At 40.7% G+C, this 26,712-nt stretch overlaps 1 protein-coding gene across 4 annotated transcripts in view; it reads left to right on the top strand.

The window, feature by feature from the left end:
* Positions 1-399: 399 nt before the first annotated feature.
* The window catches only part of slc25a21 (solute carrier family 25 member 21), a 106,326-nt gene continuing 80,013 nt past the window's right edge, over positions 400-26,712 (top strand). For 3 of the 4 annotated variants that reach the window (XR_005005365.1, XM_036542646.1, XM_036542644.1), the window contains exons 1-2: positions 2,267-2,536; positions 2,818-2,906. Coding sequence is in view for 3 of the 4 variants with exons in the window: in XM_036542646.1 (XP_036398539.1) it covers positions 2,837-2,906 (70 nt within the window). In the remaining variant the exon portion in view is untranslated. Of the gene's footprint in view, positions 580-2,266; positions 2,537-2,817; positions 2,907-26,712 lie in introns of those variants that run through there. The other variant, XM_036542645.1, reaches the window with a different exon arrangement.

The raw sequence follows: 26,712 nt of genomic DNA, 5'->3' as shown, positions 1-26,712 counted from the left end.
GGGAGAAGAGTACCCAGGTTAGGCCATGAATAATCACTAGGCAATGGTGTCTTATCCAGAGTAGGACAAATACCCTTGGAACATCTCACTGTCCTCCCTCTCGCCTGATGCACTTTAAACAGGATTAGGGATTAAGAGAAGCAAATGAGTAAACTAAGTGAAGGAGTCCTAATCTGGGATCAAGGCCAGACCCTAATAATTTAGCCATCTACAACATTTCTAATATTTGATTGGTGAGGAGGAAAAAATAATGAACTTATTGCATGAAAAAAGATCAAATGCTTACATTGGAAAGGCTACCTGACAGGGGTAGAAACTGGCGAGAGAGAACATGATCCGACTGATTTATTACACTGGCCTGCCAAGAGCCCTGTGTGTTCATACAGGGACAGAGAGAGATGGGGGTGGAGGGCTGGTTGATTTGACTCACTGAATCCAGGCAGGTCAGAGTGGTTATGGCGGTTTCCTGCCAACAGTGTGCTGTAAATCCCATTTTTATTATATTCTAAGAAGTTCTTTGTTTGCACCTCACACTCCTATGAAGAGAGGGGTCTCGTAATTGGATTCTCTGCTGAACCGGTACGTACTTCTCGCACATCAGGAAAAGTACAGCAGAGTTTTGTTTCCTTCTCTTGAAGGAACACCAATGGCATGCCGCTGGATCAGGTCCTTTGTTGACGTTTTTAAAAATATTTATTTATTTCCATATGAATGTAAATGACAGCTTTTGTTTTATGAGCTGTTTTTCTTCGGATGTGGTGTTAAAAAGGAAGTTTCATGACACAGTTCTTTCCCCTGTAAAACGAGAAAACATTTCTAGAGAAAACACCACACAAATCCATGCTTGCAAGAAAATTAGCCCTGCGCTACACACTGTACAACTATAGAAAAAATTACATGGTGGACTTTGACATTTAGTGTACGACTCAGCTTTATTGTCAACATTTCTGAGAATCTGGATAAACATGGATACGTCACACAACTTTTAATTAAAAACGCGCATCGTGGTGTCTATACAGGTCTACACCTGAACAGCAAATTAATTCTGCCAATAGTTTTACGAAAAACGTACTGTTTGAAATAGACTGCTCTGAAGAGCGCTGCGAAATATATTTACATTTATAGACAAGGCTGCTAAAGCTACAGTGGAAAAATAAAAAACTGTGCCAGAAAAAAAAAACAAATAACTGTGCCAAAAGAAATGGAAAGCTATATAAACGTTGAAATAAAACAAAAACAAAAATACTGGCCAAGCTTAATTTAGTTTCTGAATGCTACGGTTTTCCCAAATGGAAGATATTTTCACGATGTAACCTTGTTGTTATTTTAATGCGGCAATTCAACAAATGGTATATATATATTTTTTTTGCTCAAACTCACAACGCTGGATAATAATACTAGTGGTTAATATGGGATGCATTGTACAGTTACGTTCCACATGCCTAATTCTGCTCATTGATTCATGACACTTCGAAAAGAGTAGACTACATTTTATGTAGTCTACTTAAAATGTACAGTAAGATATTCTTTAAATTATAACACGCGCTGGCGGACGTGAGCAGTTATGCGTCACGTGCTCCGTTAATCGCCCCGGGATTGTGCGATTCAACATTTAACTTTATTTATACTATAACTACACCTTTTTACATTTTAGTATGCTTTCGAGCATCGACATTACTGGTGTTGTGACGATAAAAAAGCCGACAAGTAACTGCTACTAAGTGACAAACAGTATTAACGTCTGTTCTAAAAGTTAGTCAACTGTCAGTCGTTACGAAATTCTCAGAATCGACTTGTTTTGACAGTTGGACAGTGTGTGATGCTTACATAAAGCGGCGATGTTCTGTAAAATTTAGAATATGAATTTAAAATTTTTGCTATATAATATACCATTTGCAGACTATTCAAACGTCAGAATAAGTTACATTTGCATACGTATTCACTTAACACTTTTACTATATTATGCGCAATAATAGTCATCCGTTTTGGGTTTGGATTATCATACCCTAAAATGACCATTTATTTTGTTAGTAATCTGACAATGCAAAATTGAAATGGGCAATGTTAAACGCATACATCCCCAAAAGTAAAATATATTCCCCAATGTTGTTATTATACCCAATTGCCACTGTAAACAGTAGGCCTATGATTTATTTACTCTAATAACCCATTTGCTATTCTTGAGTCTTTTCACGATAACCATGGACCACAGTGTTTTAATTTTTGACAGCTCAAACGTCTACAGGTATTAGTGTTGTGCCGCAGATTTGAAACGAAATAGCTAAACTACTACTCATCTAACTCATCTATGCTTGGACAGACATAGGTTGCTAGCTACTGTAGCTAACGCTGGCTGAGCGCAGCGCCATCCGCTTCTAAGAGCGTTTAACTAGCATAACTAGCAAGCTAGCGGTTTATAACGTTGCAGCAAAGACCAGACACTACTGGCGACTCCAATCCACACAGTTCAATAATCCACCTCCACTGTGATCCATTCCTCGCAGCCGCCGAAAAAAGCAAGTAACCGACTAACAACGTAAGTGTGATCATGGTCTGAGTACCCGCAACTCGACATAAGCATGTGTACATTCTGTGTAATACACAATAAAACACAAATAGTGTGGGTCAATTTATAATATAGCTATCTGGCTAGCTACCCCATATTCACGATTTTCATGAAATTATAGGAAGTTGTTAACTTGCAGGCTAGCTACTGTTCGGCGTGGGTAGCATTAAAAAATGCACTTGACTATGCAGTTGTTTTAGTTGCATTGTCTGCAGAGGTTAGTTATGCTGTAACTTTGTGCTCCTTTGCAGTTGCAACGAAACAAACAAAATGTCTTCTCCGAAACAGCAAAGCTTACTACGGGAGGCTTCACACCAGATCATAGCGGGTGGATCTGCGGGTAAGTCACCCTAGATAAATCCAAGACCGTAACTTTAACTAGCATACCATAGTTAACCAAAAACACGTGTTTGATAGCTGGCTAATGTTGCAGAGTAGCTACAATACTAGTGCAATCACTTTGATCCATTTCGCCGCGGCGTCCTGTTGGTAACTTTTAATCGCATTTGCTAGTTGGATGTTTGATGTCTGGCTGTCAAATGAACAAGCGCTTCGTCATTGGAAATTCTGTATTCGATACCACTTAGATCCTATAAGTGAAATCGAGCAGATCCAAACCGGATGGTCTTCTGCTAAATCGGAGCCTTCTTAAAACACACACTCTGTTGAATTGGTTCCGCGTTCACTACAAGTAGTTGGAGAGAGTAAAGTCGCCTACTGTACTGTATAGTAACACACGCGTTGAAAGTTTTCATTTGTCTTGCATATTTGTAATTTTCACGAGGCTTTCAGGACATGTCAAACTTAGCTATGTCTTTCATTGTAAAATGATAAAGGAAAGAAAACAAGTGGCGAAAATCTCCAGTGGATTCTCTAATGCACAGTGGCTCTTGTGCTTGTCTGAACATGCTGTTCTCACGGGAGGGGGGTTAAACGGCGTGTTTCATATGCTGGGACAGCACTGAAATGGATGAAACTGATGAAAAATGCGCACATGCTTATGTTCCGATAGATAAACATCATTATTATTTCCCGCTGTTTGTGGTGAGCCCTTCCGTTAGCATAAAAGGTCGTTTTCACATTGCGGTCGCTTGCTAAGTATGCTGTCACAAAAGAGACTTGTTTTCTGTGGTACAGAATATATTAGTGTATGTGTAATATTCAAACAACAATACAATATTCAACAATATTCAAACTGATGGCATTAAAACATTTAAAACCTAAAACGCCTTTTAGGAGGACCGTGTTTTTCAGTTGTTATTTTGTAGCGTTTACACTCTCGGGTTGACCTATCGCAATCACCCTTGGAGTTGACCAGCGTTTTGAAATGTAATGTTTGTTGTTACGCTTTATCTTTGCACCCAGTGACACTGAACCACACACGCAGGTCCTCAGGATATATTTGTGCCAATTGTGAAACACTGGGGTTTGATCTGTTCTGAACAGATAAATATCAGGATTTGTAAACCGTATGTCTGGAGATACTTGTCTGCAGCGATACTGTTATGATGCATAAAGGTTGACATCTACACCAGCTTTTAACATTTCCCCCAGGAAACTGCACTGTACAGCATTTCATGTGACCATTTCATTGTAAATAAAAGTTGATTTAGCATATATTAGCATCACCTACCATTTTAATGTGCTTAAAAGAGAGTACCCAGTGGTATCTTTCCCTCTTCCCCATAATAATTCCCCATGAGTTTTAGTCCTCAGATAATTGAGATGATGGACCCATATTTGTATTTTAATGGTCTTAAACCCCAGGAATAACAGGCCTATCTAAAAGTTCTGGGCTCTCCACAGTGCAGGATGTTGGCCATTGTATGTGGCTTAACCATATGGAATTTATGATAGGCTTTTGAGTACAAAATATTTTTAACTTGTTATGTTACAAGTGTTATTATATATATATATATATATATATATATATATATATATTTTTTTTTTTTTTTTTTTTTTTTTTTTTTTGGGGGGGGGGGGGGGGGGGGGGGTGGAACCTTTTATTAGCAATTGATTACATCTGATGTGATGCTGGTAGAGACGTGCCAGTGAGACTACTGCTGGAATTTGTGTTGGTGGTACCACCTGCAAAAGGCACCCTCTTTTGAATACAGTGAAATTTAAATTATGTGAAACGTTCATTTAGAAATCTTGATTAAAGTTATGCTGACTAGTATCTCACTGATGTGTGCATGGTTTGAACAGGCTCACTGTTTAGTTCTGTGTGAGAGGGTGCTTACATTTGCCGCACTCCATGATAGACCTGTATGAGTTTAGATAAAAACTGTCAACACTATAAATGGATTGTCCTACACTGGACTGTGAACTCTGCTGAACTCTGACTGTGAAACCTTATTGCATGTGCTGACTGTTTTATATCCCTGTGTAACCAATCAATTTACTAGTATCTCACAGGGGTGAGACATCCACCTTGTGTTCTGAGTGGAAAGACTCAGATTTTACTTAACCATTCCCTAACAATCTTGATATCAGTGACCTAAAAAATGTTATTAATGTTGTCAATGACACCCACCTACATATAATATTTAAACTAAATATATTCAAGAGCTGTCCAAACATCTCCATTTCTGAAGTAGAATTGGCAGGCCAGAGCCCTCTGGAGAGAAAAACTGCCTTGCTGGCTTGAGGAGTAGTTTCATCAGTTAGTGTGTACCTTCAGACACCTTGACCTGCCCTGTGAAGACAGCCAGACGGTACACTGTAGGTATTGAAATGGCTGAGAAAGCACAGGAGGAAGTGAGCGGAGCCAGGAAAATGGCTGTCAACTCTTAACACGTTACTGTGTTTGGAGGAACCTGTTGCCACTTCAGAGTAAGTGCAGGTGGACCCCAAACTATGTTGCCCAATGAACTGGGTTTGACCATATGTGAAGCTTTTGGGAGAGGTGCTGCATCATTTCTGTCACGTGCTGGTCTGGTGAAACCACACCTCAGTTAGTGCACTCATGGAGTAGTTTCCCTGGTGGTTGAGATCCCTTAAGCCCCACTGTCTCAGTGAATGTCGTGGTGTGATGGTGCCTCGAATGAAGAAGAACTCAACTGGCAGCTTGACAAAATGGAGCTTGGTCTACTTCACCTTTGGTGTGGACAGCATTTTGAGTGGCTAAAGAGATACAGAGATATCTGTGCAGTTTCCTGAGGACTGCTGTTCTTTTCAGTGAAAAGAAAGTACCTGGAGCAAAGCAAAGTCTGTTGTCTCACTCTGTCCACTGTGCTTTTTCTTGCTGGAGAAGTGTTGCTTTCTAATTCTAGCACTGACTGCTGTTGCTGGCTAGGCACTGGCATTGGGGTTTCAGTGATGTTATTTGACATGATAAGTAGATACCCCAGAGGAATATGAGTAATTGTAAGAATTGTAGGCCTGATTACAAATATGCAAATGGTATGTTTAAACCAATTAATGCAAAGTGAACTATGTGACAAGAGCAAAGCATCTGCCATATGAATAAATGTAATGTAAATGTAAAAGATACAAAGACTGACAGGTGCTGGGTTAACCAGCGTAGTATAGACACTCTCAGAAGGGATAGGCTGTCATCAGGACCCGAGGTAAAATACAAAACGTGCGGCCGTGCCCTTCTGCAGTAATATTAAGACAACATTTAACCTTTGGCAGGGCGGGGTCTGTGCTCTATTGCGGTGAGTGAAGAACAGGCAGGATCAGTGCTCTACCACAGTGAGGCAGGAACAGCCCCTGCACTGCTGCAGTGAGAGGTGTGGTGTGCGTTAGACTGCGGCATTCCCTATGTCTCATGGCTGTTTTACTGCACATAGTTTAGGAGCCTGTGGAGGTGTGTCTGCATCGATTTCCATCGAGGTTGATGTTTCATGTCCATAGAGAAACAAGTGAGCCAGCCATCCCAGCCAGTGAGAGCTGCACTTCCCAGCTGGGTGACCTCACTGTTTCTCTTTACTACCCCTTGGCCTGAACCTCGACCCCCTTGGGGTGCCGTTTGCCTCCTAGCTCCTTGTTAACGAGGTGAAGAGAAACATTAGTGTTAATTTATGTGCCATCCGGTCATGGACCAGTGTGTTGTTTGACTTGGTGGATGGTCTTGGGCATTTTTTATATCTGGGCTGAGAAGGGCTGGTCTCTTGGCTCTGTGCTCTAGCCCTGGTTGTATAATTTGTAGTGGTGTCACCTGTACTACTTACGCCCAGCTCTGAAAGAAAGATAGACTAAGGGTCTCCAAGAATGACAGCAGCACAGTAAATATGAGAGTTATATTTGCATACATTTGGCGCTTTTGTTTAGAGGTATAGTGCTTCTTTATACTCAGGAAGATATGATTCATACATGCACTTACTATGGTTAATGGCTGATGAGTTAGAGATGTAGGAGGCAGACATTTCACCTTTAAACATATAATTGCTATATTGCTCTGTATTGCCCAATTGACCAAGCAGTATCCATTATTCATACTGCATATAGAACGTGTTGGATTAGTAAATATGGATCCCTTGAATCATTACTGTCGTTTTAAGGCAGTAGTAAGACAGGCTGCAGGCTGCAACTACAACATAAAATATAATTCCTAATGTCTCCACAAGGGGGAAGCAATGTTCTTTTGTAAGAGTTCTGCTTACAATCTTTTAGGTGAAAGTTGAATTTAATCAGCTTTAATTAGACCCAAGTTATTTTAAATATATATATATATATCTTTTAAAAGGTAATATGACAATTGTTAATACAAACATAGTTTCTCTTTTGATTAAATCTTTAAAACAATATGTTAAGGTATTTAAGTTAGTATTTTAATCATAAAATGGATGTATGTCTTTGAGACCAGTTGTTGACCTCGTGAGAGTGAACATGGTAGTTAGACTACAAACATTTTGCTTGAAGCTGTAGTGTCTGATGACAGAGTCTAATATGAATTACAAAAATCTGTTCATAATTGAATGTGAATTAAAATGTGACAGTGGCATGTTGATAAGGTCCAGCTTTCAATCCTGTGACCAATAATACTTTTGGCAACACTTTTGGCTTGCATTTTTATGAATGAAGGCATGTGATAAATGCTGAATTGGAGAGTCAGGAAAGCCTACTATATTTACTCTGGTTTTTCTGTTGTACATTTTCTTTAATAGGAAAAGGTACAGCAGAAACGTTTGAGTTTCATGACAGTTGTAGACTGGGAACAGGGAATATTTAAATTCCATGAAATAGTAGCACATTTAGATATTCCAGCACATATTTGCACACTTTTCTCTGTCACTTTTTATCCAAAGTGGTGTGTGTCTGCCTCAGAGTGGAAAGCTATCTTTATGAAAATATGAAAACGAAAAACAGTTCGCCTTGCCCAAAGTCCACATAGGCAGAGGTTGTCAATTATGTTTTACTAGATATAAATTTTGTATTGACGTAGAGGTGCGTTACTTATTAATATAAAGTAATGGTAGGCTTTTCTAGTGCTGTGTCGTGTGACTTTGATAAGTCTTCCGGAAAAGTGTGATCAAAGGGCAAGCGCTCAAGGCTCTCATCAGACTAAACGATTGAATCGTCTTGAAAAGTGTTTGAGCAATTAGCTGGGTTTCAGCATGCGCCCCCATTATGCCAATATAATTTGGGCAGATTTACACAGAGGCTTGAGTTCTGATTTGTTGCTTGGAAAACAGATCACATTCCAGTAAATGGGGTTCATCAATATGCGACAGACACCCGTGATTAAGTTCACGCCGTCCTCTGTAAACCGGAATGTCAAAGCCTCCTTCAAAATAAACCCGCTTCCCTCATTTTAATTTGTTTAAAACTGTGAACCTAAGATTAGTCCGCATTGAATAAATAAATCCGCTAAGCTTAAATAAAGAGGGAGAAGAAAAGAAAGAAAATAAAATAAATAAAACAAAGCAAAGTGGAAACTTTATGAGGATTATTCACTGACGGAGATGTCCGTTGCAAATAAGCGTTTCCTTTCAGACCCCCGATGGGCTGCCACAATCAGAGCCGAATTAGGTCTAATATTTATTTCCAGAAACAATTGTACATGCTTAACAGGCTTTGATTGAACTCCTGGCGGACATGTTGTAGACAGATGTTTAGATGACCTCATGTTTGAAGTAATGTTGATTTTGGAAGCGCGCTCCAGCGTTCCTTTAAATCTTTGCCTGTTCACCAGACTCTGTGTCTCAGGCAGAGAGCAGAGATGCAGCTCTCGCGACGTGAACCATGCTCCACGCCACAGGTTTTTTATATTCTCTTTTGCAATGAATATTACTCGTTCTTAGCTCATACGCTCAGTGCATAAAAAATAAATTTGTACAATTGTCTTTCCAAAAGAAATACAGTGGTGTTTGTGTTGTTTACATGTTACTACAGAGTACTGAAATAAGAAAAAGGGGTACATGACAACATGAATATGGCTAGTGAATATGAATCTATATCAGGCAGCTAGTAGAATAGCAATTGAATGCATCAATCTTTGAAAGTGATGTACTAGTATCAGAACATTGTATTGAGGAGTTTGCAGAATTCTTTGGTTTTCTCCATTTCCCAAGTGTCTCTTTTTGAGAGCTGTCATCGGATAAAACTGGATTTTAAGAAATAACTTATTTTCATGCAGCAGAGTGAGTCATAGTTTCATGTAATAGTGTGGACGGGGATGGATATCATGCACACTTAATTATATAATTGACACAGTGCTCACATTTGGGAAAGAAAAAAATATTAAAAATGCAAAATGCTAAAAGTTATGGATAGAGGGAGTATGTTTTTCAAGAAATAATTGTATTTTAAGTCAGAGTGTAAGTATAATGTGTAATAGGAGAATCATGCTTGAAAAAATCTGTTTTGTTTGTACACTTTATGTAGTTTTTACAAAATATCGGAACTTCACTCAAAGTTTCAGCTGTGAAACATATAGACTACAGTATTTCTTTAGGTTGAGACTGGTCTGATTTTCTTCGTAATGGAATTACCATGTTCAGATAATTTTCAGGCAATTTGTTTATTAAATTGAAATTAACTTGTGCAGTGTAAATGTAAATTCTTACCAATTCACAACTAAATTATACAAAATTATAAATCAACCTGATGATGGCTGAATTGCAAATTAATAGCTGTTCCCAGGAGAGTACATATGTTGCACATGGTTAACTGGTCATCTTTTCCCAAAGAGGTAATGTGCTCTGTCATCATATGCTGTGACATTTGACCTTTGTTCCACTTGAAATGTACACTCACCATATATGGAATATGGTATGTTGTATTTAATGTACTATCACCGCACTAATGTAATACCACTGTATGTTTGTAACAGTATTAAAGTTCTCTAGCCATTTTCTGTATAGTTTGTATTGTAAGTTTGACATTAAATGCACACATTTATAACATCCATGAAGGATTAAATGCTAGTGAACTAGTTATATTTAATCTTGGACAATGTTAGACGACAATGATGATGATAATGATGATGACAATCATCATCATCATCATCATCATTATTTTTTTTTTATTATTATTATTTTGGTGTGGTCATTGTAATGGGGTGCTGTGGTGCGGTTAGGACACATGTCTTTGTTCAGACCCTCCAGCTCTCTGTGGTGCTCACTGGCTCTCTTGCTGTTGCGGACTCTTGTAGTGCTTGTAATGTATGACTCTTTCACAGACTGGTGACATTATCTTAATTACATGATTTATAAGATCAGCTCACTGACTGAATGGACTAGGAAGAGAAAGTCCATTTGAGAGGTTTTCCTGCCCTCCCCACAAATCAACGCATGTGCGCGCACACACACACACACACACACACACACACACACACACACAGAGCCCATCTATCATTCCTGTTTGGTTGCTGTAAGCAGTAATGATAATTACCCTGTTATGGTAAGAGCAGAAGTAGGGATAATGGTGATTGTTCAGCATGGGAGGCTGGGCCCTGGACTTTTGCAATCTGTCATTTTCAGGGGGCAATTATTAAAGTTAGTCAATTGCAGCATTGGATTGGGAAAGAAGTGTGGTGTAGTGCATCTGAACCAGCCTGTGTAAACACACCATAAGACACTAGAAGATTGGTCACCGCAATGACAAGTGAAGAATAGTCATTTTCTGATCTCCTCATTTCAGATCTCACTGTAATTTCAATCAGGAAGTGTATCTGATTTTGTTTTGCGAATTCCTTAAAATCTATCTTTATTTTACCCTTAAACTGTGGAGTGGTTGCTTTCCCCTGGAGTGAGCTGTAAAGTCTGTTTGGATGTGGCCTTTTGTGGCATGTAAAACTCTGAAAACCACTAAATAAGAGTTGCTTATTTGCTGGACACAGTTGGCTGTATGCAGTACAGGACGTTCGTAATGTGGCGGCCGTCAGGAACACGTTTTTCATGGCTGGCGTGATGGAGTGAAACATGTGATCCCAGGTTGATTCCCTGGACAGTGTGGACTGTAGCTGGGTTGAAGCAGTGTTGGGACTGGGCCAGGCTTCAGTGCTGTAGTCACAAACGGCCAGCTGTGAGAGTCATTGAGTGAATGTGCTCAGCTGTCCTTTCTCACTGAGTAAGGGTATTTCTCGGAAGAGAGCATGACCCATCCTTGTGCGCAAAAAAGAAATCTTTTGAAATTTGCTGTATGGAACTGCTGTAAAGGTGAGACCACAGGGCAGGTTGGTATTGATACCAAGCATTCAAATCTGAATTCCATTTCTTGCATTTTCCCTCTCTAAAACTCTCATACAGCCTCAATTGTATCACCAAGCAGTGATGCTCATGGCCTCCTCTTTCCCCTGAATTATCCTTCTGTCTGATCGTCTCCATAAGATCCCTCCTACATTAGACATGTGGCTCCCGTCCAGGTGATACCCACAGCTTTGAAGGCTGTTAGGGACAGAGGCACTGACTTGCAGTGGACAGCAGTAGCTGTCGCAAGGCTCGGTGTATCCATCTCATGCGTGTGACCGTCATGCTGACATGCACAATCTTATCAGAACTGTCATCACATGCACAGAATACACACACTAAACATTGTATAAATGTTGTATTGGGACAGTATACAGGCCTGCCTAAAATTCTAGATGAATTCAAACATTCCTGTAAAAAAATGGAAAGAACAGCACATGGCAGCAATAAAATAACTGGGACGGAAATCAGCTAAACAAGCCACGCTTAATTGAGCACTTAGACTAAGTAGTCAGGGCAGAATCAGAGTGACCCCATCACAAAACGAAGGTTTACAGTTCTGAGATATTTCATGCAGTGGTGTGTGTGCCTGTGCCTGTGCCTGTGTGTGTGTGTATACGTGTGTGTGTGTGCGCACGTGTGTGTGTGTGTGTGTGTGTGTGTGTGCGTGTGAGTGTGTGCACTTGCGTGAGTGCACAAGTTTTGCAGCACTCTTCCGTGCGCCCGGCCCTCTTTTCTGTACCCCTTAATTATGTCACAATGAAGAGAGGCTCTTGGCTGCAGTGGAGCTGGTAATTTTCAAAATGGTCCCTGAGCATTCAGTTTCAGACAGATTGTAACATAGTATAACCGTCAGATGTGGATCAATCTCCAAAAATAAGACCTAATCCCTACTTGCATTTTCCTGCTCGCTCTCGTGTAGTTTGTGTTTTGGATAACGCCGCAGCGGCTGATTGAAATTGATACATGCGCTGCGACACAACAAACTGGAACGAACGGCTGCTAATGCGTGTAATTAGCCGGGCTTTGGTGTCTTTTAACTGTGTCATGGTGGACACACTGTAAACACCTTAAATAGTTTTAGTCCCGGGTCTGCTACACAGGCCTGCGAGTCAGGTTAACTCCTGCGAGGACCGTAAACCGCTCTGCACCCTGCGCCTTGGGCTCCGGCTAAATGTGGATGCAATACGAGTGAAAATACATGAACATTTTAGATAATTGCCACTTGCTGAATGCGTTTACTACCGCAAACACAGAAAATATAAATAAATATAATGAGCATCGTCAAACGGATCGATTATAAAAAGAGAGCCCTTCAATTACGCGAGGCAGCCCGTTTTAACAGGATGAGTTGAGAACACAAAGAACACAGGTTTTTACAGTGAGCCCTGCCAGAGAGTAATTCTGTGTCTTCCTCCAACCCGACCACAGCCCTGTGTCTGGAAAACAGGCATTCCCTTTGTTAACTGTCTCAAGATGCACAGCATTAGTCCAGTACAGTAATCATAATGTGATTTGTTGTGCATTGGAGCCAATTTGGTCTTTATGGGGGGAAAAAAATCCTTCTGCATCGTCATAGAGTGAGTGTGGCTCAAGATGGGGTCTAATTGAGGGCTCAGATTTATGGACACTTTGATTATTTCTGATCTAGTGGAAGATGACATATTTGGGAATTTGGCAGAAAAAGAAGCAAATTTGATAATGAGGAACAAAACTGGAAGAGGGTCTTGTTTTGAAAATGTTTACAATTTTATTATCCCTTCAAAAGAGCGAGCCCTGCAATAAAATCAAGACAGGCACACATGCCATATTCATGAATTTCAAAATAAAAAAGGGAGAAAAAAGCGGTGATTTTCTTTATTATGTTTGAAATGAGAACTGTTATACAATGGAATAAAGATATAAAAATGATGTTGGGTCATGGAGAAGGGCAGGAGCCTGACTGCTCGGATCCTCATCTCCTCTGTGCAACTGTTAGGAACTCTATCACAGAGGCCGCTGAAACACAGGGGCTGGTGGGGCTTTTAGGGGTGGGTGGGGGTTAGTGTCAGAGGCCTTTCTCTCTTGCAGAGGGTTTGATGTACAGTTTCCTGTTGCTGGCTTGGTGCAAACATAGTATTGACCATCATGGAGGAAATTGGATTGGATGTATACTGTCCTGATGCTGATCCCTGTGTCACATGAAAGGACTGGATTGTGGAGGGAATTGAGGATTGAGGAGGAGGATTGAAGAGGATTGAAGCTGCCTGTTTTTTTCCAGAATATGTTCACCTGCCAATCTGAATCTAGATCTGGCCCCATTTTTACTCTGTTTTTGAACTGTTGTGAGCTCGTCAGGAAATGGTGGGCTGCCAGATGTTATCTCTCACCAAAACGGGTGCCCAGCCTATTCCTTGACTTACATTTTAATTGTATTGTAATTTTTGTCAAGGGTAAAAATATATACTTAAGTAGAGAATAGAGTAATTATTTGTCAAATTTGATTTAATTCATTTAAAGTGGCAAAAGTCTTTCTCAACAATGTTCACATGCTTCAGAGTGAACAAACAGGTTCTTTTGAAGTATGGAGATTTAAGCATCAAGAGCAGCACATTCGCCAGTTGTTCACCAGTTACCCTGAGAAGCTTCTGTCCACTCTTTATTACTTTATGACTTTATTACTGAATGAACTTTTAAATTAAGGTGGTGTGAAAGTTGAAAATTACAAATAAAAATGTTTATTTTATGTTTTTTTATTTAAATGTTATATTGTGATTTTATTATTTTTTTTTTTCTTTTGTTGTCCTCTCACTGTTGTAGTTTTGGTGTAATTAGAGTGCTTCTCAGTTTGCTTTTTTAAACTATGTTTATAATTAATTATCAATGTGCTGTATATTTTATTCAACAAACCCACAATAGTAAATGATATTAGATTAATGGAAAAATCTTGTGTGCACCCAATTAACCTTTCATCTCTCTACAGCCATAAAATTTGACCAGGGGATGACACTGAATATTAGCACACTAACTGATGAAACTTGAAACCTGAGATGATACTCATTTGTAGATGATGCTCAGTTTTAGACATTTTGTTTACAGAAAAATGCCCCTAGTTTGATACACCAAGGCTGCAGTACCTCTTGGTTTTGACCGGGGGGCAGGAGAGAGCTATGGTAATGTTCTGCATTCTTTTCCCTCTTATCTCATGTTATATGTAGTCTTTTTTTCTTTTTACTGCAGAATAATGAATTACATTTCCTGTAGGATGTTGTGTATCTGTTACATTATCTGCTCAGAAGGACGCTTGTACAGTGTGTAATATTCAAATGGATTTCATCTGAATGTTGAGGTAACAGTGGCAGTTAAGCAGTTGAAGTTAAAATGGAAATTAACAGGTAGAGATATGGTTATGTTAATGTGAGAGATCAATTATGGTAAACAACATTGGTGCAGCACATGTTTTCTTCCTTCTTCTATATTTGAGTAGCAGTTAACTTTAGTAGCACAAGCAATGATTTGGAAATTATCATTGTGGCCTGAAGGTGAAATTTAGCCATGTGATTTACCTGTAGCTGCTGGTTTCAGATTGGTGCACCACAGGGAAAAGCGGGGCCATTTTTGGCTTGACATTGGCAGATTAGAGGCATCCTTTGCAAATCAGCTGTGGCTTTTTTAAATTTGTGTCTTTGGTAAAGAGATAATAGGGTAGCACGTCTGATTAAAGCAAAGCTTCGAGGCCAAAATAAGATCCTGTAACCACTGAGTGGTTCAGATCTGTCTCAGCTAACCAGTCTTGTCCTGTCTCTAATGGTTTTCGGTCCAAATGCTACAAATGTAGCTTTATTTCCAAATGTGTCATACAAGCAATTTGTTTTAAATAGCAATTAAATATATATTTAATGTAGTTTGTGCACATTTTATTTGAAAGTTTGTTTTATGGTTACCCCGTAATTTGTTTTCATAGTTTTAATTTGAAAAAATGAAGTATATTTTGAAAATAGTGTCCAATTTGAAAGTTATTTAATATGGGTGTTATGGCTTGAATAGCTTAGAGCTTTGAGTGTCACAGAGGACAAAATAGACATATGGGTGGAGTCTGTGAGAAGGAGTAGATTTGTTAGGACAGTCTCCTGGATAAAAGCAAACTAGGGCAGAAGCTCATGCTAAAGCGTTCACAAGCGCTGGGGTCCGGAAGTTGAGCATTGTCATGGAAACGATGCACACCCCCACACTGCGCTCTTTTCCATGACAAGACAGCTCTGGGTGGCCGTGACGGTCACACCATCCGGCCGAGTCTGCACATCATCTGCTGTGCGAGTCAGCCGGTTGTTCAGCCAGCTGACTGCAGTTGGGAATGCGTTAACCAAACAGGGGTAAGGAAAGCCTGCAGTCAGTCAGTGCTCGGCACTTCAGGCTCCCATTGTCCAGTGTCAGCCAAGGTCAACGCTCAGATATGACCACCTGAGAAGCCGTAAGTCATCTTTCTCAACAGGCAGGAAATGGGTTACTTTTACGTGAATGATCTCTTCTCCATGCAGGAACTCACAGATGGTGCCTCACCACGGTAGTGGAGCTGCACACAGTGAGTTGCAGAAAAAGGGCTTCCAGGAAAGGACGCCAGTCTCCCATCCTAGACTGGAAATTAATGGCAGACATGACGTGATAAGTCAGCTCTTCAGCAACACCAAAGAGAAAAATAGATATTGAAAACAATGATGCTTTTTGTAAGTGCAATAGCAGTGAATCCCTGTGCCTGGGCTTGTGGCATGTGCTGGGAACATTACAGGTGTATCCATGAGTTAGGGATGTGAACAGATGTTGTCAGCTCCAGTGCTGGGCACCATTGACTGTTCTGGAAAAGCTTTACTGTAGCGAGGCAATTGGTGAATATCTGTCAGGGACAAATGTACTCAGGGCTCTAAATCGTCTTTAAATCCAATGAAGGAAAAGGAAAGTGAGAGAGAGAAAGAGAAAGAGAAAATGAAATTTTTGGTTATCTTTCCTACCTGCCCGAATGAGAAATACTGCATGCTAATAATAACATCACAGCCTGAGCCAGTCAGGGCTGGGTCTACCCCTGAGGCTTGGCCCACACAGGGCGAGAGCGGGGCAGTGTTTCTGAAGTGGGTCCAGAGGGGAGCCAGTAATGACCGCTCTGAGAGAGGCGGCCCGCTTGCTGGCACGGCCTCACAGGTCCACGTGGACAGATGCTTTCTCGATAAGAAGCCCGGGAGCCTCTGCGTCACAGGCAGCTGGAAGGGGGTGTTGGGGGAGGGGGGGGGGGGGGGGGGGGGGGGGGGCGATATGGAAAATAGACTGAGTGAATGTCCAGAGGTAAAAACAAATTGTGCAGTTCACTTGTTGCCATGGCATTTTATGTTGAATGTTTTCCAATTATGTTTCTTTTTAGGGCAGATCCAAGTTCCTTTTGTTTCTACATCAGCTTGAGTCTGATTTACTCGGGTCCACATCTATTTAAATAGCATCCCATTGAATTGTTTAATTCTGCTGACATAGTCTTGCTTTTGCAGCAACATTTACACTCCCTCGAGTGCATTTTATTATGACAACCAGTGATTCTTTGCATATTGTCTTAAACATATTGCATACTCAACTGAGAAATACAATACAAAAAACAGTGATGCAATGTTGCCCGAAGAATAGATGATGCATTATGACATCCTGTGGGTTGGGCTATGGCATGTCAGTGGGACAGTTTGATAACAACGGAGATGAAGAGGGCAGGGATTCTTTGTTATTCTCATAGGAGCCAAGTAGGGATTCTTGCGCAAAACAAAAAGACATGAAACTGTGAAACTCCAGCTCTTTTTGTATCTGAGTCTTTTTTAATAGATTTTATAGATGGTCTCTAACTCAGAACATGGTAATAAACAATGAACGTAGTTGGACTTCACTGCTAATTATATTCCAGATTAAAATAATTACCCATTGAAATTATGCGGTAGCCACCTACCATGACTTTTACTGAGTTTAAACTACGGAAGCCTTTGTGTGTCTGGTCCAACAGCACAAGCTATTTTATTTATTTATTATTTTCAGCTCTCACGTACACACAATATTTTTCCTTTCTGTGATTTCTCCTTTCATGTTGCTTCAATGCTTGAGTGAGATTTTGAAGTTTCAAAGCTCACCTAACTGGCATACATTTCCGAAGGGGCAGGACTCTTCTGACCCCGCTGTTCCTGGTATCTGATGATGCTGCTAGCACAAGGCTACCTGGCTTAGCTGTCATGTATTCCTATGCCTTTCTGTTTATTAAAAGAATATGTAAGATGTATTTGTTGCATTGTTAATTTTTTGAACTTGACACTGACCTCTGTATGGATCTCTGCAGAGAGCTGGAAAGTGGATGTGTGTATCTTCAGGTGACTAGATATTTCAGATCAGAAATTTGCTATATTTAGTGTGCCCCTAGAATTTCTGTTGTTATGGTTGGTTTTTGACAAAGCTCTACAATTTTTTTCTCTTTTTTTTTTTTAATTTCAGCTCAGTCCACATTCCCTTATTAGATCGTTTTGAATTGATTGTATTCGAATCAGCTCAATCATACAAGCCATTGACCCCAGCTCTGGTTTGTGTAGCACATCAGTCAGTGTCAGTGGGGGTGAAGACACCCTGGTTAAAATGTTTCTAAAAGGTGCATTTTCTCATCTACACCTGTGCTTGTTTGAGTCACAGAAGCACCATGAAGACCATGTGACTGTCAGAGGCAGTAAATCTGCCTGCCTGGTGTCAATGAGCCAATTAGGCTCGTTCACATGGTCCATTCAGAAAGAACATGTGGGCTTGAGCTCACGCCAGAGCAGCAGAACAAACTGCAGCACATGTGAACCACTGAGGAATTCACAGCTATTCTCCTCTCAGGTATGTGCTTACTCTTCACACACTGATGAAAAACGAGGCGGCACATTCGCTAGCACTAAGAAAAAGTAGCTTTTTTTCAGACATCTGTTGTCTTACATCATCTTCCAAGTTACAAGTCTCACCCTCATTATTCTTTGTTGGTTCACCTGCTGCACAACTACAGTATACAAGATACAAGACCTTTGTTGGAGTGGGGCCATCTTTCCATGTGTGTCAGTGTGGACACTATACTCCCACTAATATGGCTGTAGGAGCCATTATTGTATTATAGATTATTTGCTTACAAAAATGTACCCATTAAAAATATATTTTAAAAATGTTATATTTTATGTATTTTAGTAAATATACTAAAATGTATTTTAACTCAATATGATTAAAATATGCAGTATATTACAATATATTTCTGAGTTGCTTTTATCATGTTTTAATTGTATTTGCAATCTATTCTTGGGTCGAACAGCAAATATTATATTACAGTATATTTAATTTTTATATGCATCAACAGCACAGGATTGGGCTTTACTTGACTGTGCATGTTTGAGTTTTATATTGATGCTGGGTTGGAACACACAGATGGGACAAAATGATCAGTTGTTCAGAACGCAATATCACCACTTTTCCTCCTCTATCTGTTGCAATAACGATGGCCAGCTGAGAGGAAGTACGGGTATGACATATACAGGGTCCCCGGATTTGGGGCACACCTTCCATCTTTCTCAGCAACCCTGCAGTCTGCTCAGCAGGGAGACACGGTTGAAGTCCAGCTCCCTTTTCTGCCTGTTGATCTTAATGGCCTTCAAGATTCAAGAACTTTATTGTGAAGCACAACGAAATTGCAAGTGTGTCAGCCTCCAACAGTGCATTTATATTCAAGTCCTCACACATATATACAACAAAAAAAGCAATATAAAATATCGTCAAAAAATTCATTTCCTTTGTCTCTTAAACCTCCCAGTTTTGATGCAGTATGTCCTTCCAAAACGCTCATAACACCCTGTCCTTCCCTGTCACTGCCCATGAAGGCTACACAGAACAGAAGTGGTACTTAGTAGCAGCCAAAATGGCCATACTCTGCTGGGCATTAAAATGGTTCTTTGGCCTGCGCACACACAGTGGGTTAGGGGGAAGTGGGTAGCAGGCTCCAATTCATCATCCACATCCAGACAAATCAAAGTTGACATTTTCAGAGCTCTGGTTGTTTGTCCATGATCGTGTTCATACACTACCTTAAGTTGACTGCAAATGTTTATTTTAGGGAAATGTCTCAATATGATTATCTTCTGGTTCTAACAGTTTTCGTCCTTGAATTTTTTCTCCAAATATTGACAGTATTTTATGACTAAATTCCTTTTTAATTTTTTGGTGTAAGTTTTTTTTTTACTCTTTATTGTATTTTAAAACAAAACACTTTTGTTTTTTGTGAGAATATTGGCCCTCAATAAATCACTGCATGACAGATCGTTTTCTATGAGTTTAAAAAATGGCTAGAAGGGCCTCTGGCACAGTTTAGTATAATCTCAGTGAACACTCGGCAGTGGACTAACTGTGTTGTTCTTAGCGAACGAACAGGTTACAAATGTGATTATTATTGTATATTTATTATTATTATTACTCTACCGCTCTAAGACTTTAATAACATCGCTGTTGGTTTTCTGAATAAGTGAAAAGGGGCAGGGTAATTACCCCGGGGCAATTAGCGAGTTGAGTTGAGAGCACGGCAAAGTCATTTTGTAACCCAAACATCCTGGTCCTGGGGCTGTGCCGGTCGGGCAGCCTGCTGGAGGCCGGCTTCAGAAAGCTGTTTGTGGGGAAGTGGATCAGGGTTTGTTTTCTTTGCTGGAAGTCTGCCCCTGAAAGTTCTGCCAGATGAGCAACACCTGAACCCCAGCTCCCCCCCAACCCCCACCCCACCCCCCATCAGTCCCCATCAGACTAAGGCATAGGGCAGAGAGTCTGACTCGTCCTAAATAGACGTGATCAGTAGCATTTTTGTCCGTTAATCTGAGCATGGTTTGAATGCATTTATAATGTTTTTTTTTGTTTTACTCCTATTGGATGGCCTGTTGTCGGTTAGTTGTTGGCAGTTTCAGTTTTGCCAAAAGCTAAAAAAAAAGAAAAAGCCTGCAATTGGCTGTCTGCTTTCCCTTTAATCTGCAGGGGGTCTGCAGACAGGCTGAGGGCTCAGTGATCAGTGGTATCAGTGAATATTTGAGATTTCCTATGTGTGTATTTATTACAAGGCTTATTTAAGCTTTCCTGCAGTGGACGTGTCTCAGAGGTAAATTTGCACTGTCCACTTTATGAATGACAGCTAAATCAGGAGTAAATCTTGTACATTTAACATAAGGATTGTCTTGAAAATGTCTAAAGCAGAATTTTATTTCTGTACAATGTGAGAAGCTGTATTTTCTGACGCTTTGGATGCTGAAGGACAATTAAGAATCATTAAAAACATACACAGGATTTATACATAATGTATGTAAATATAGGGTCTGTCCTTCAACCTCATGGCAGCCATGTTGCTGAACTAGAAAGCCACAAGCTTCCAGGGGGACATACTGTCAACACGTGGTGAAGCCTTTTATTCTGTATCCTTCACGTGAAACAGGGTTAAACTGTACTGCATCAAAAAGATAATGAAGATGCACAGATAATGAAGCTTTCAAGGAGGTTTCATTCACCTTTTTAAAATACACAGTTGAAATAAGGTACACTATGTTTTGTCATTTTGATTAGTGGTAGTGAGTAAATGAATAAGTGAATTATTGATTAATGGATTGTAACAGTACTCTTTAAACTCTTAAATTCTGTTGGGTTCAATCTGGACAGAGTCTGAGAGACCAAAACATTGATGCTTTTGATAATGAAGATGTAATTTTAAGTCAGCTCTGCAGTAGGCCTATATACCTTTTACACTTTTTGTGTTCATTGCCATTTTCTTTGCTGGAAATGCTACCTATGTGACGGACGGTCAAAAGTCAAAGGCCAAAGTTCAGCAAGTCAGCAGTTCAGTCAGTGTTACAACATTACACGAGTATACAATTTGAACTCCAAAGGTCACTTAGGACACTTTGCAAGTGATATTTACGGTTAATAAGAGCACTGTTCTGTGTCTGTGTACAGCTCCATTTTTGAACAACACTGGGCATTTCAGAATGGACTGAAATAATTTTGTCAACCAAGATTATTACACTGCAGTTAGCATAATGTGAATTAAATAAGTCTGCTCAATATTTTATTAAAATAAGGGGTATACATGCAAAAAATACATTTTTTGAATGGCTGCCTGAACAGGTGAGAACTAGCTTGAGAACAGCGGGTTATGGGCAAATCATGCGTTCATCACTTACTGCTTATTTGTAGTCATTTCATTTTGCCCTGAAATTTTTTTATGCAACTTGACAAATCATGTTAGAAGGTTAGATGGGGAAAGTAGTTAAACAAAATAAAACAAACAAGAACAAAGAAAAAAAGAACAAGGAAAAAAGAAAAATTAATAGAAAATTCAAGATGAAAAAAAGAAATGGAAAAAAAGTGAATTTGAAAAGTGAAACAAATGATAAACTGTGGTCTTGTAATGCTTTAAATTCAATACCGAGTGACAAATATGTCAATGTCAATGTGAGACGAGATTCAATAGCGTTACCATAACTGTGTCAATGGCTTTCATCAAATCCCGTTCTATTATTTAAATAGATAGTTGAAAGTCTCGTTCTGCTTTTAGCTGATTGTAAAACTGTAAATTTCACACTACTATAAAATTAGAGGTATGTTTTTAAATAAATGTACATTTATAATTCCTTTTTAATTGCTTTTTATTTCACGGAATCTTGATAAATTCGTGATGTGCTTGGTATGAAACTGAAATTTCATATTTTTGAGATCATATTTTTGTCATTTTTTTACATATAAGCTTGCTTTGTTGGTTCGTTATATAATTCAATGGTATAACTCATAAATTTAGTAATGTTATTTATAAAAAGGACATGCAAAGCAATGTTGTGTCTGTTGTTTCCCATCCACATTCAGATAAGCCTGCACAGCAGAGTGGAAGAGCTGGGCCATCTGACAGGGTGATATTCAGTCACACAGCATCCCAGCCCTTTTTTCAGACATTTCTTTTCCAGCATTTTTTTTCAAGGACTAAGGAATGAACAGAAACTCACTGTTCATTGATATTTTGTGTAGGATGACAAACGAGCAGTGAGAAGGAGAGAAAGAGGGAGAGAGAAAGGTGCTGCCCATGAAAAAGAGGGAAAAACAGAGAGTCCGGTCCCTTTGCTTTCTTCCCGTATCAGCCACGCCGTCGAGCTGACGGTTATTCCATTTCCCTCTGCCAGTGTGTTCATTAGCATTGAGATGTACTTGCCGGGGTCAGATCGTTTGGGAATGGCACCCATCAAAGATGTGGAGAAAATAGATACTTAAAAAAAAGGGAGAGAGAAATGTGTGATTATGTGTGGTTGAATCCAGCGTTAGTCCAACTGGAGCAGCAATCACAGAGAGCCGAGCAAATGACGACTCCTTGCCCTTATTAGCCCTGCCAAGACGCAGATTAATTTTTTCCCCTTTTCTTATTTCACATTTCACCAATTTGAATGTTATTCCTTCTAAAAGAAAAGGCTCGTATTTGCACTCATGACTGAATGAAAATTAGTGTTGGACTGACACCAGGAATGGCTAATGAGCAAACAGTCGATGACATCATGCTAGGGTGGAGAGAATTAGCTTGATTACCACCCCCCATTCCAACTGGAATCCTACTTTTCTGTACTGTAGATTCTGTTGAATTTTTTTGGCTGTTTAAAGCTCGCCTCTGTGGTGTGTTTAATGTGGAATAAAAACTTTGCGGAAAAGTAAACTCTGTGTTGTCGTTTTGTTTAGTTTAGTCCTGTTTTAGTTTAGTTTTTGGTTTTATTTGTCACTGTGAGTTTGTGCAGCTCTTCGCTGGCATCGACGGGTGAGGTTTGCCATTGCTCTCTAAAAACAACAACCCTCCCTGCCAAACATCCTAGTTAATTAGCAGAGCATTTCACACGCTGCATAACATCAAAAAGGAAACGGAAAATCGACAAATTAACCATGGCTCAACAGCAGGGGGGTGGGGGTGCTGTTTTGGGGGGGGGGGGGGGGGGGGGTTGGGCAGGTCTGTGCAGGCTGTTACCTGAACTACATTTAGAAGTCTCCCAGGTGCTGCCTGAGATTTCTTTTTGCTGCAAAACAGCGTTTCATTCCATCACTTGAGATTCATTTGGTCTGAATGATCATTGAGTCCATTATCTCCAATGGGTTTCTTTGTTTACCAATTAAGTCTGTAACTGATTGTGTGAATTGGAAGAAAAGAAAAAAAGAACGTGTTGAATTGAAATTTAATTCACCCACAAGTGTTTGAAGTCAGCCGCTAAACGGCTTGTGTGTTTAACTTCATTGTTTCATTTGACTGTCTGCTGGAATGTCCGATAGCATTTTAATATGGAATAAAATAAAAACTTCTTAAACTTGATTAAACAATGGCTCACTTTTAAATGTTTTTGGGGCAGCTCCTAATTCTCTAAATGTTGTGAGTCAGTCCACATTTGCACCACACACATTAACATGGAACAGTCATTTCTTCTGTAATGGGAACTTCAAAGTGCCTCTCTCAAAGTCATTGAATATTTAGAAAATCTGGGATTCACTGTGCTAATATGCACATACAAGGGAGTCTGCGAATACATAGCTGAACCCTGACTACATGCTGGCCTTACTGGCAAGCACACACTTGTTCAGCACAGACCTTCATACAATCTGTCACATAGCAAAAACCAGCTGCTTTGAGCCATTAATGTGATAGCTAATGTAATTAGTATTTGGGGACGATTTGTGCCCTTTTGTTTTAGGGGGTCTCCATGACGCCCGGTTCGGGGACCCACGTGCCCACTCGCTTGCCTTCCTGCTCACTTGCCGAGGCTCTACCTCAGCAGCCGCCCTGCGTTGCTTGGCGCTCTCGCCGACGGGAAACTGTCACCACGGCAGCCACAGCAGTCTGGGGAGTTGAACTTGACTGGAACATATGTCTTCAATTTTAATAGCTTTCAGTTCCCCCAGATGCCCCGGAGGGGAACGTTGCCTGAGAAGGAGCGTTTCATGTAAGAATAATTTGTGTTAAGTAGCTGGGTGATCTGTTTGTTACGCTAGAGCTGACAGTTTGTTTATATTTCTTAAGGAGTATGATGGATGGGGCGGGAGTTGATGCTAATTAGCCTAAATTGTTGCGAAGAATGCGGCGCACTCGGCCAGTTCGCATTGTTCCTGCTTCTTCGCACATTCGCCGTAATTGAATGGAGCTCACGCCATTCATCATCATTTTGGGCAAGACGGAAATAAACGGGTGAATTTTGGGGGGGGGGGGGGGGGGGGGGGTTGGTTGGGTAGAGGCGGGGGGTCATGTTTAGGTGGGGGGTGGTGCATGGGCTGGACCGGGTATGGGTGATGGGAGATGTCACTTTTTTCAGACCGATTAGGACAGACTCAAGCTAAGTCCAACAGGCCATGAAATTAATGTTTATCCAGTGAGTAGCCCAGGGAAGATTAGCAAGTCTTCCCTCCCTCCCCTCTCTGCTGACATACTTCCTTTTCCTGTGAAAAAAGAAGAAAGACAGGAAGAAAGTGTCTGTACCTGATGCATCCTCAGTCTGCCTGCTGTCTCACGGGGGGCTGAGAGCTGGTGTGTTTACCCCATAGCTCCATGGCTTTGTTTACTGCAACGCTCTGAAAGAACAGAGCACCATTGTGGAGCAGGCACATCTGACCGTGCTGTTACGTCTACTGTTTTTTGGATGGTTTGTGTGTCAAGCATGTTTCTGCTGTGACTCAATGAAAACTTAGTGTCATGCCCCCCCTCACACCCCCCACTCTGCACTGTGTCGTTCACGCTAATTTGTTTTGCTCATTTTTCCATTTGTTTTCCCTGGTCTGCTATTTTTCCTGCAGCAGGAACCTCTGGAAAAAAATGAGGAAATGAGTTTCTGAAACGTTTAGACCCATAAACTGTACCAGCCACGTATCTACTCACGTCTCCATCAACCTCCACACGCACACGTGCTCTGGTGAAATGGGGGTTCTGTGTGAGTTAGGAGCTAACCCCCTCGTAAGGGGAGCTCGTTCTTTACTCCGCCAAGCTGCGTTGAGTCGGCCGAGCCACGTGAGTGTATGTGTGTGTGTGTGTGTGTGTGTGCGCGCGCGCATGCGTGTATGTGTGTGTAAATATCACTCCGGACCCCTTCGATAAATCATGGCTGTCTTGTCTTAAAAACCTAGTGTTTGGCACGTTGCGTTGAACCCTGCAGAACAACAGGGGGTAATCACGCCGTGCCGAAAACCTTGTTTTTAGAGTATCTGTATGGCTGTGCTGGACCCAGCTGAACGTATGGCTCAGCTGTGCAGAATTAACCTTGATAGTTAGGGTACAGTAATGAGATCAACACATGAGGAGTGTCCCGCTCACTTCCAATAAATTACAAAGTGGAGAGGTGGAACTGATTCCAGATCTCGCAAGACATAAAGCAGCTGCAGTTTCTCAGTTTGGGCCCAGCAGATAGCCCTCAGAGCAGAACAGGTTAAGACGGTGACATGTCCCTGAACTTGTGATCTAAATTTCCCTGTTTTTCTTGAACTCTTGGCACAAAGTTCAACTTTGGCCTCCAGCCAAATGATTTCCCTGCACCCTTTAAAGTCCGGCCACTTTACGGCCTGGATCGAAATCTGCAGTGTAGGACCTCCAGGTTGTGGAAGTTGCTCTTTCATGTCCTTTTAGCGTACAGCACTGTGGATGGATGTGGACGATTTGGCCAATACAAAAAAATTAAAGTGGTGGGAAGTCGGGGTGGGGGGGTTGGGTGGATACAAGAGGAAGCAAATTCTCCGTGGATGGGCGAGAGTGAAACTTGAGCATGATTGAGTTAGGAAAAGGAACGGAGAGCCTAGGGGCTGAAGTCAGAGGCTGTGTATACATGGGAGGCTTGTTCTGATACCCATTTAGTACAGGGACAAATTGCAAAGGAGTCTGTGCAACCCCAAACAGCATGTTTTGCCTGGCTCTGAGGCGTAGAAGAGGGACCTTAAGAGGATATCTGTAGGGGAGAGGGGTAGTTTTGGTTGCTTTTGTTTGGAACTGATGTTCATGCGATGTTTCCTGAATCAGCATATTGACGTTGTAACAGATTTGCCCAGCATTCTAGTTTACCCTCATCATTGAACGTAAAGCTTGAGCTCTTTTTAAGGAGCAGTTTCACGTTGTAAATTACGGTATAATGACCGCAGTGTATACTGGTTTGCTTTTTAAAATGCAGCGCATAGTCTTGATGTTCAGCGTTGTCTGTAGGGAAGGAGCAGAGATGCTGCATCGGAGTAGTTTTAATCTGCTTGGCTAATGCCAGCTCTAGCAATCTTTAACGGAATCGCGTATAAAGGCCTGCGATTTTTACTGTGAGAGAATGTGTCTTTGAGACCCTCCTGTGAAAGCAAGGTCGTCGTGATCCCTTTTTTCCTAATGAAGTTCAAGTTGCTGGTTCTGAGGTTGCGTTCGTTTTTTTGTCCACAGTGTGTGAGGTGATTTTTAAACTGTGGGAAAATGCACAGAGAAGAAAGCATCACGGAGACGCT

Source organism: Megalops cyprinoides, chromosome 12 (genome assembly GCF_013368585.1).
Source record: "Megalops cyprinoides isolate fMegCyp1 chromosome 12, fMegCyp1.pri, whole genome shotgun sequence".
NCBI lineage: Eukaryota > Metazoa > Chordata > Actinopteri > Elopiformes > Megalopidae > Megalops > Megalops cyprinoides.
Note: the sequence above shows the minus strand (reverse complement) of the source record. Positions and strands in the feature narration are given on the sequence as shown.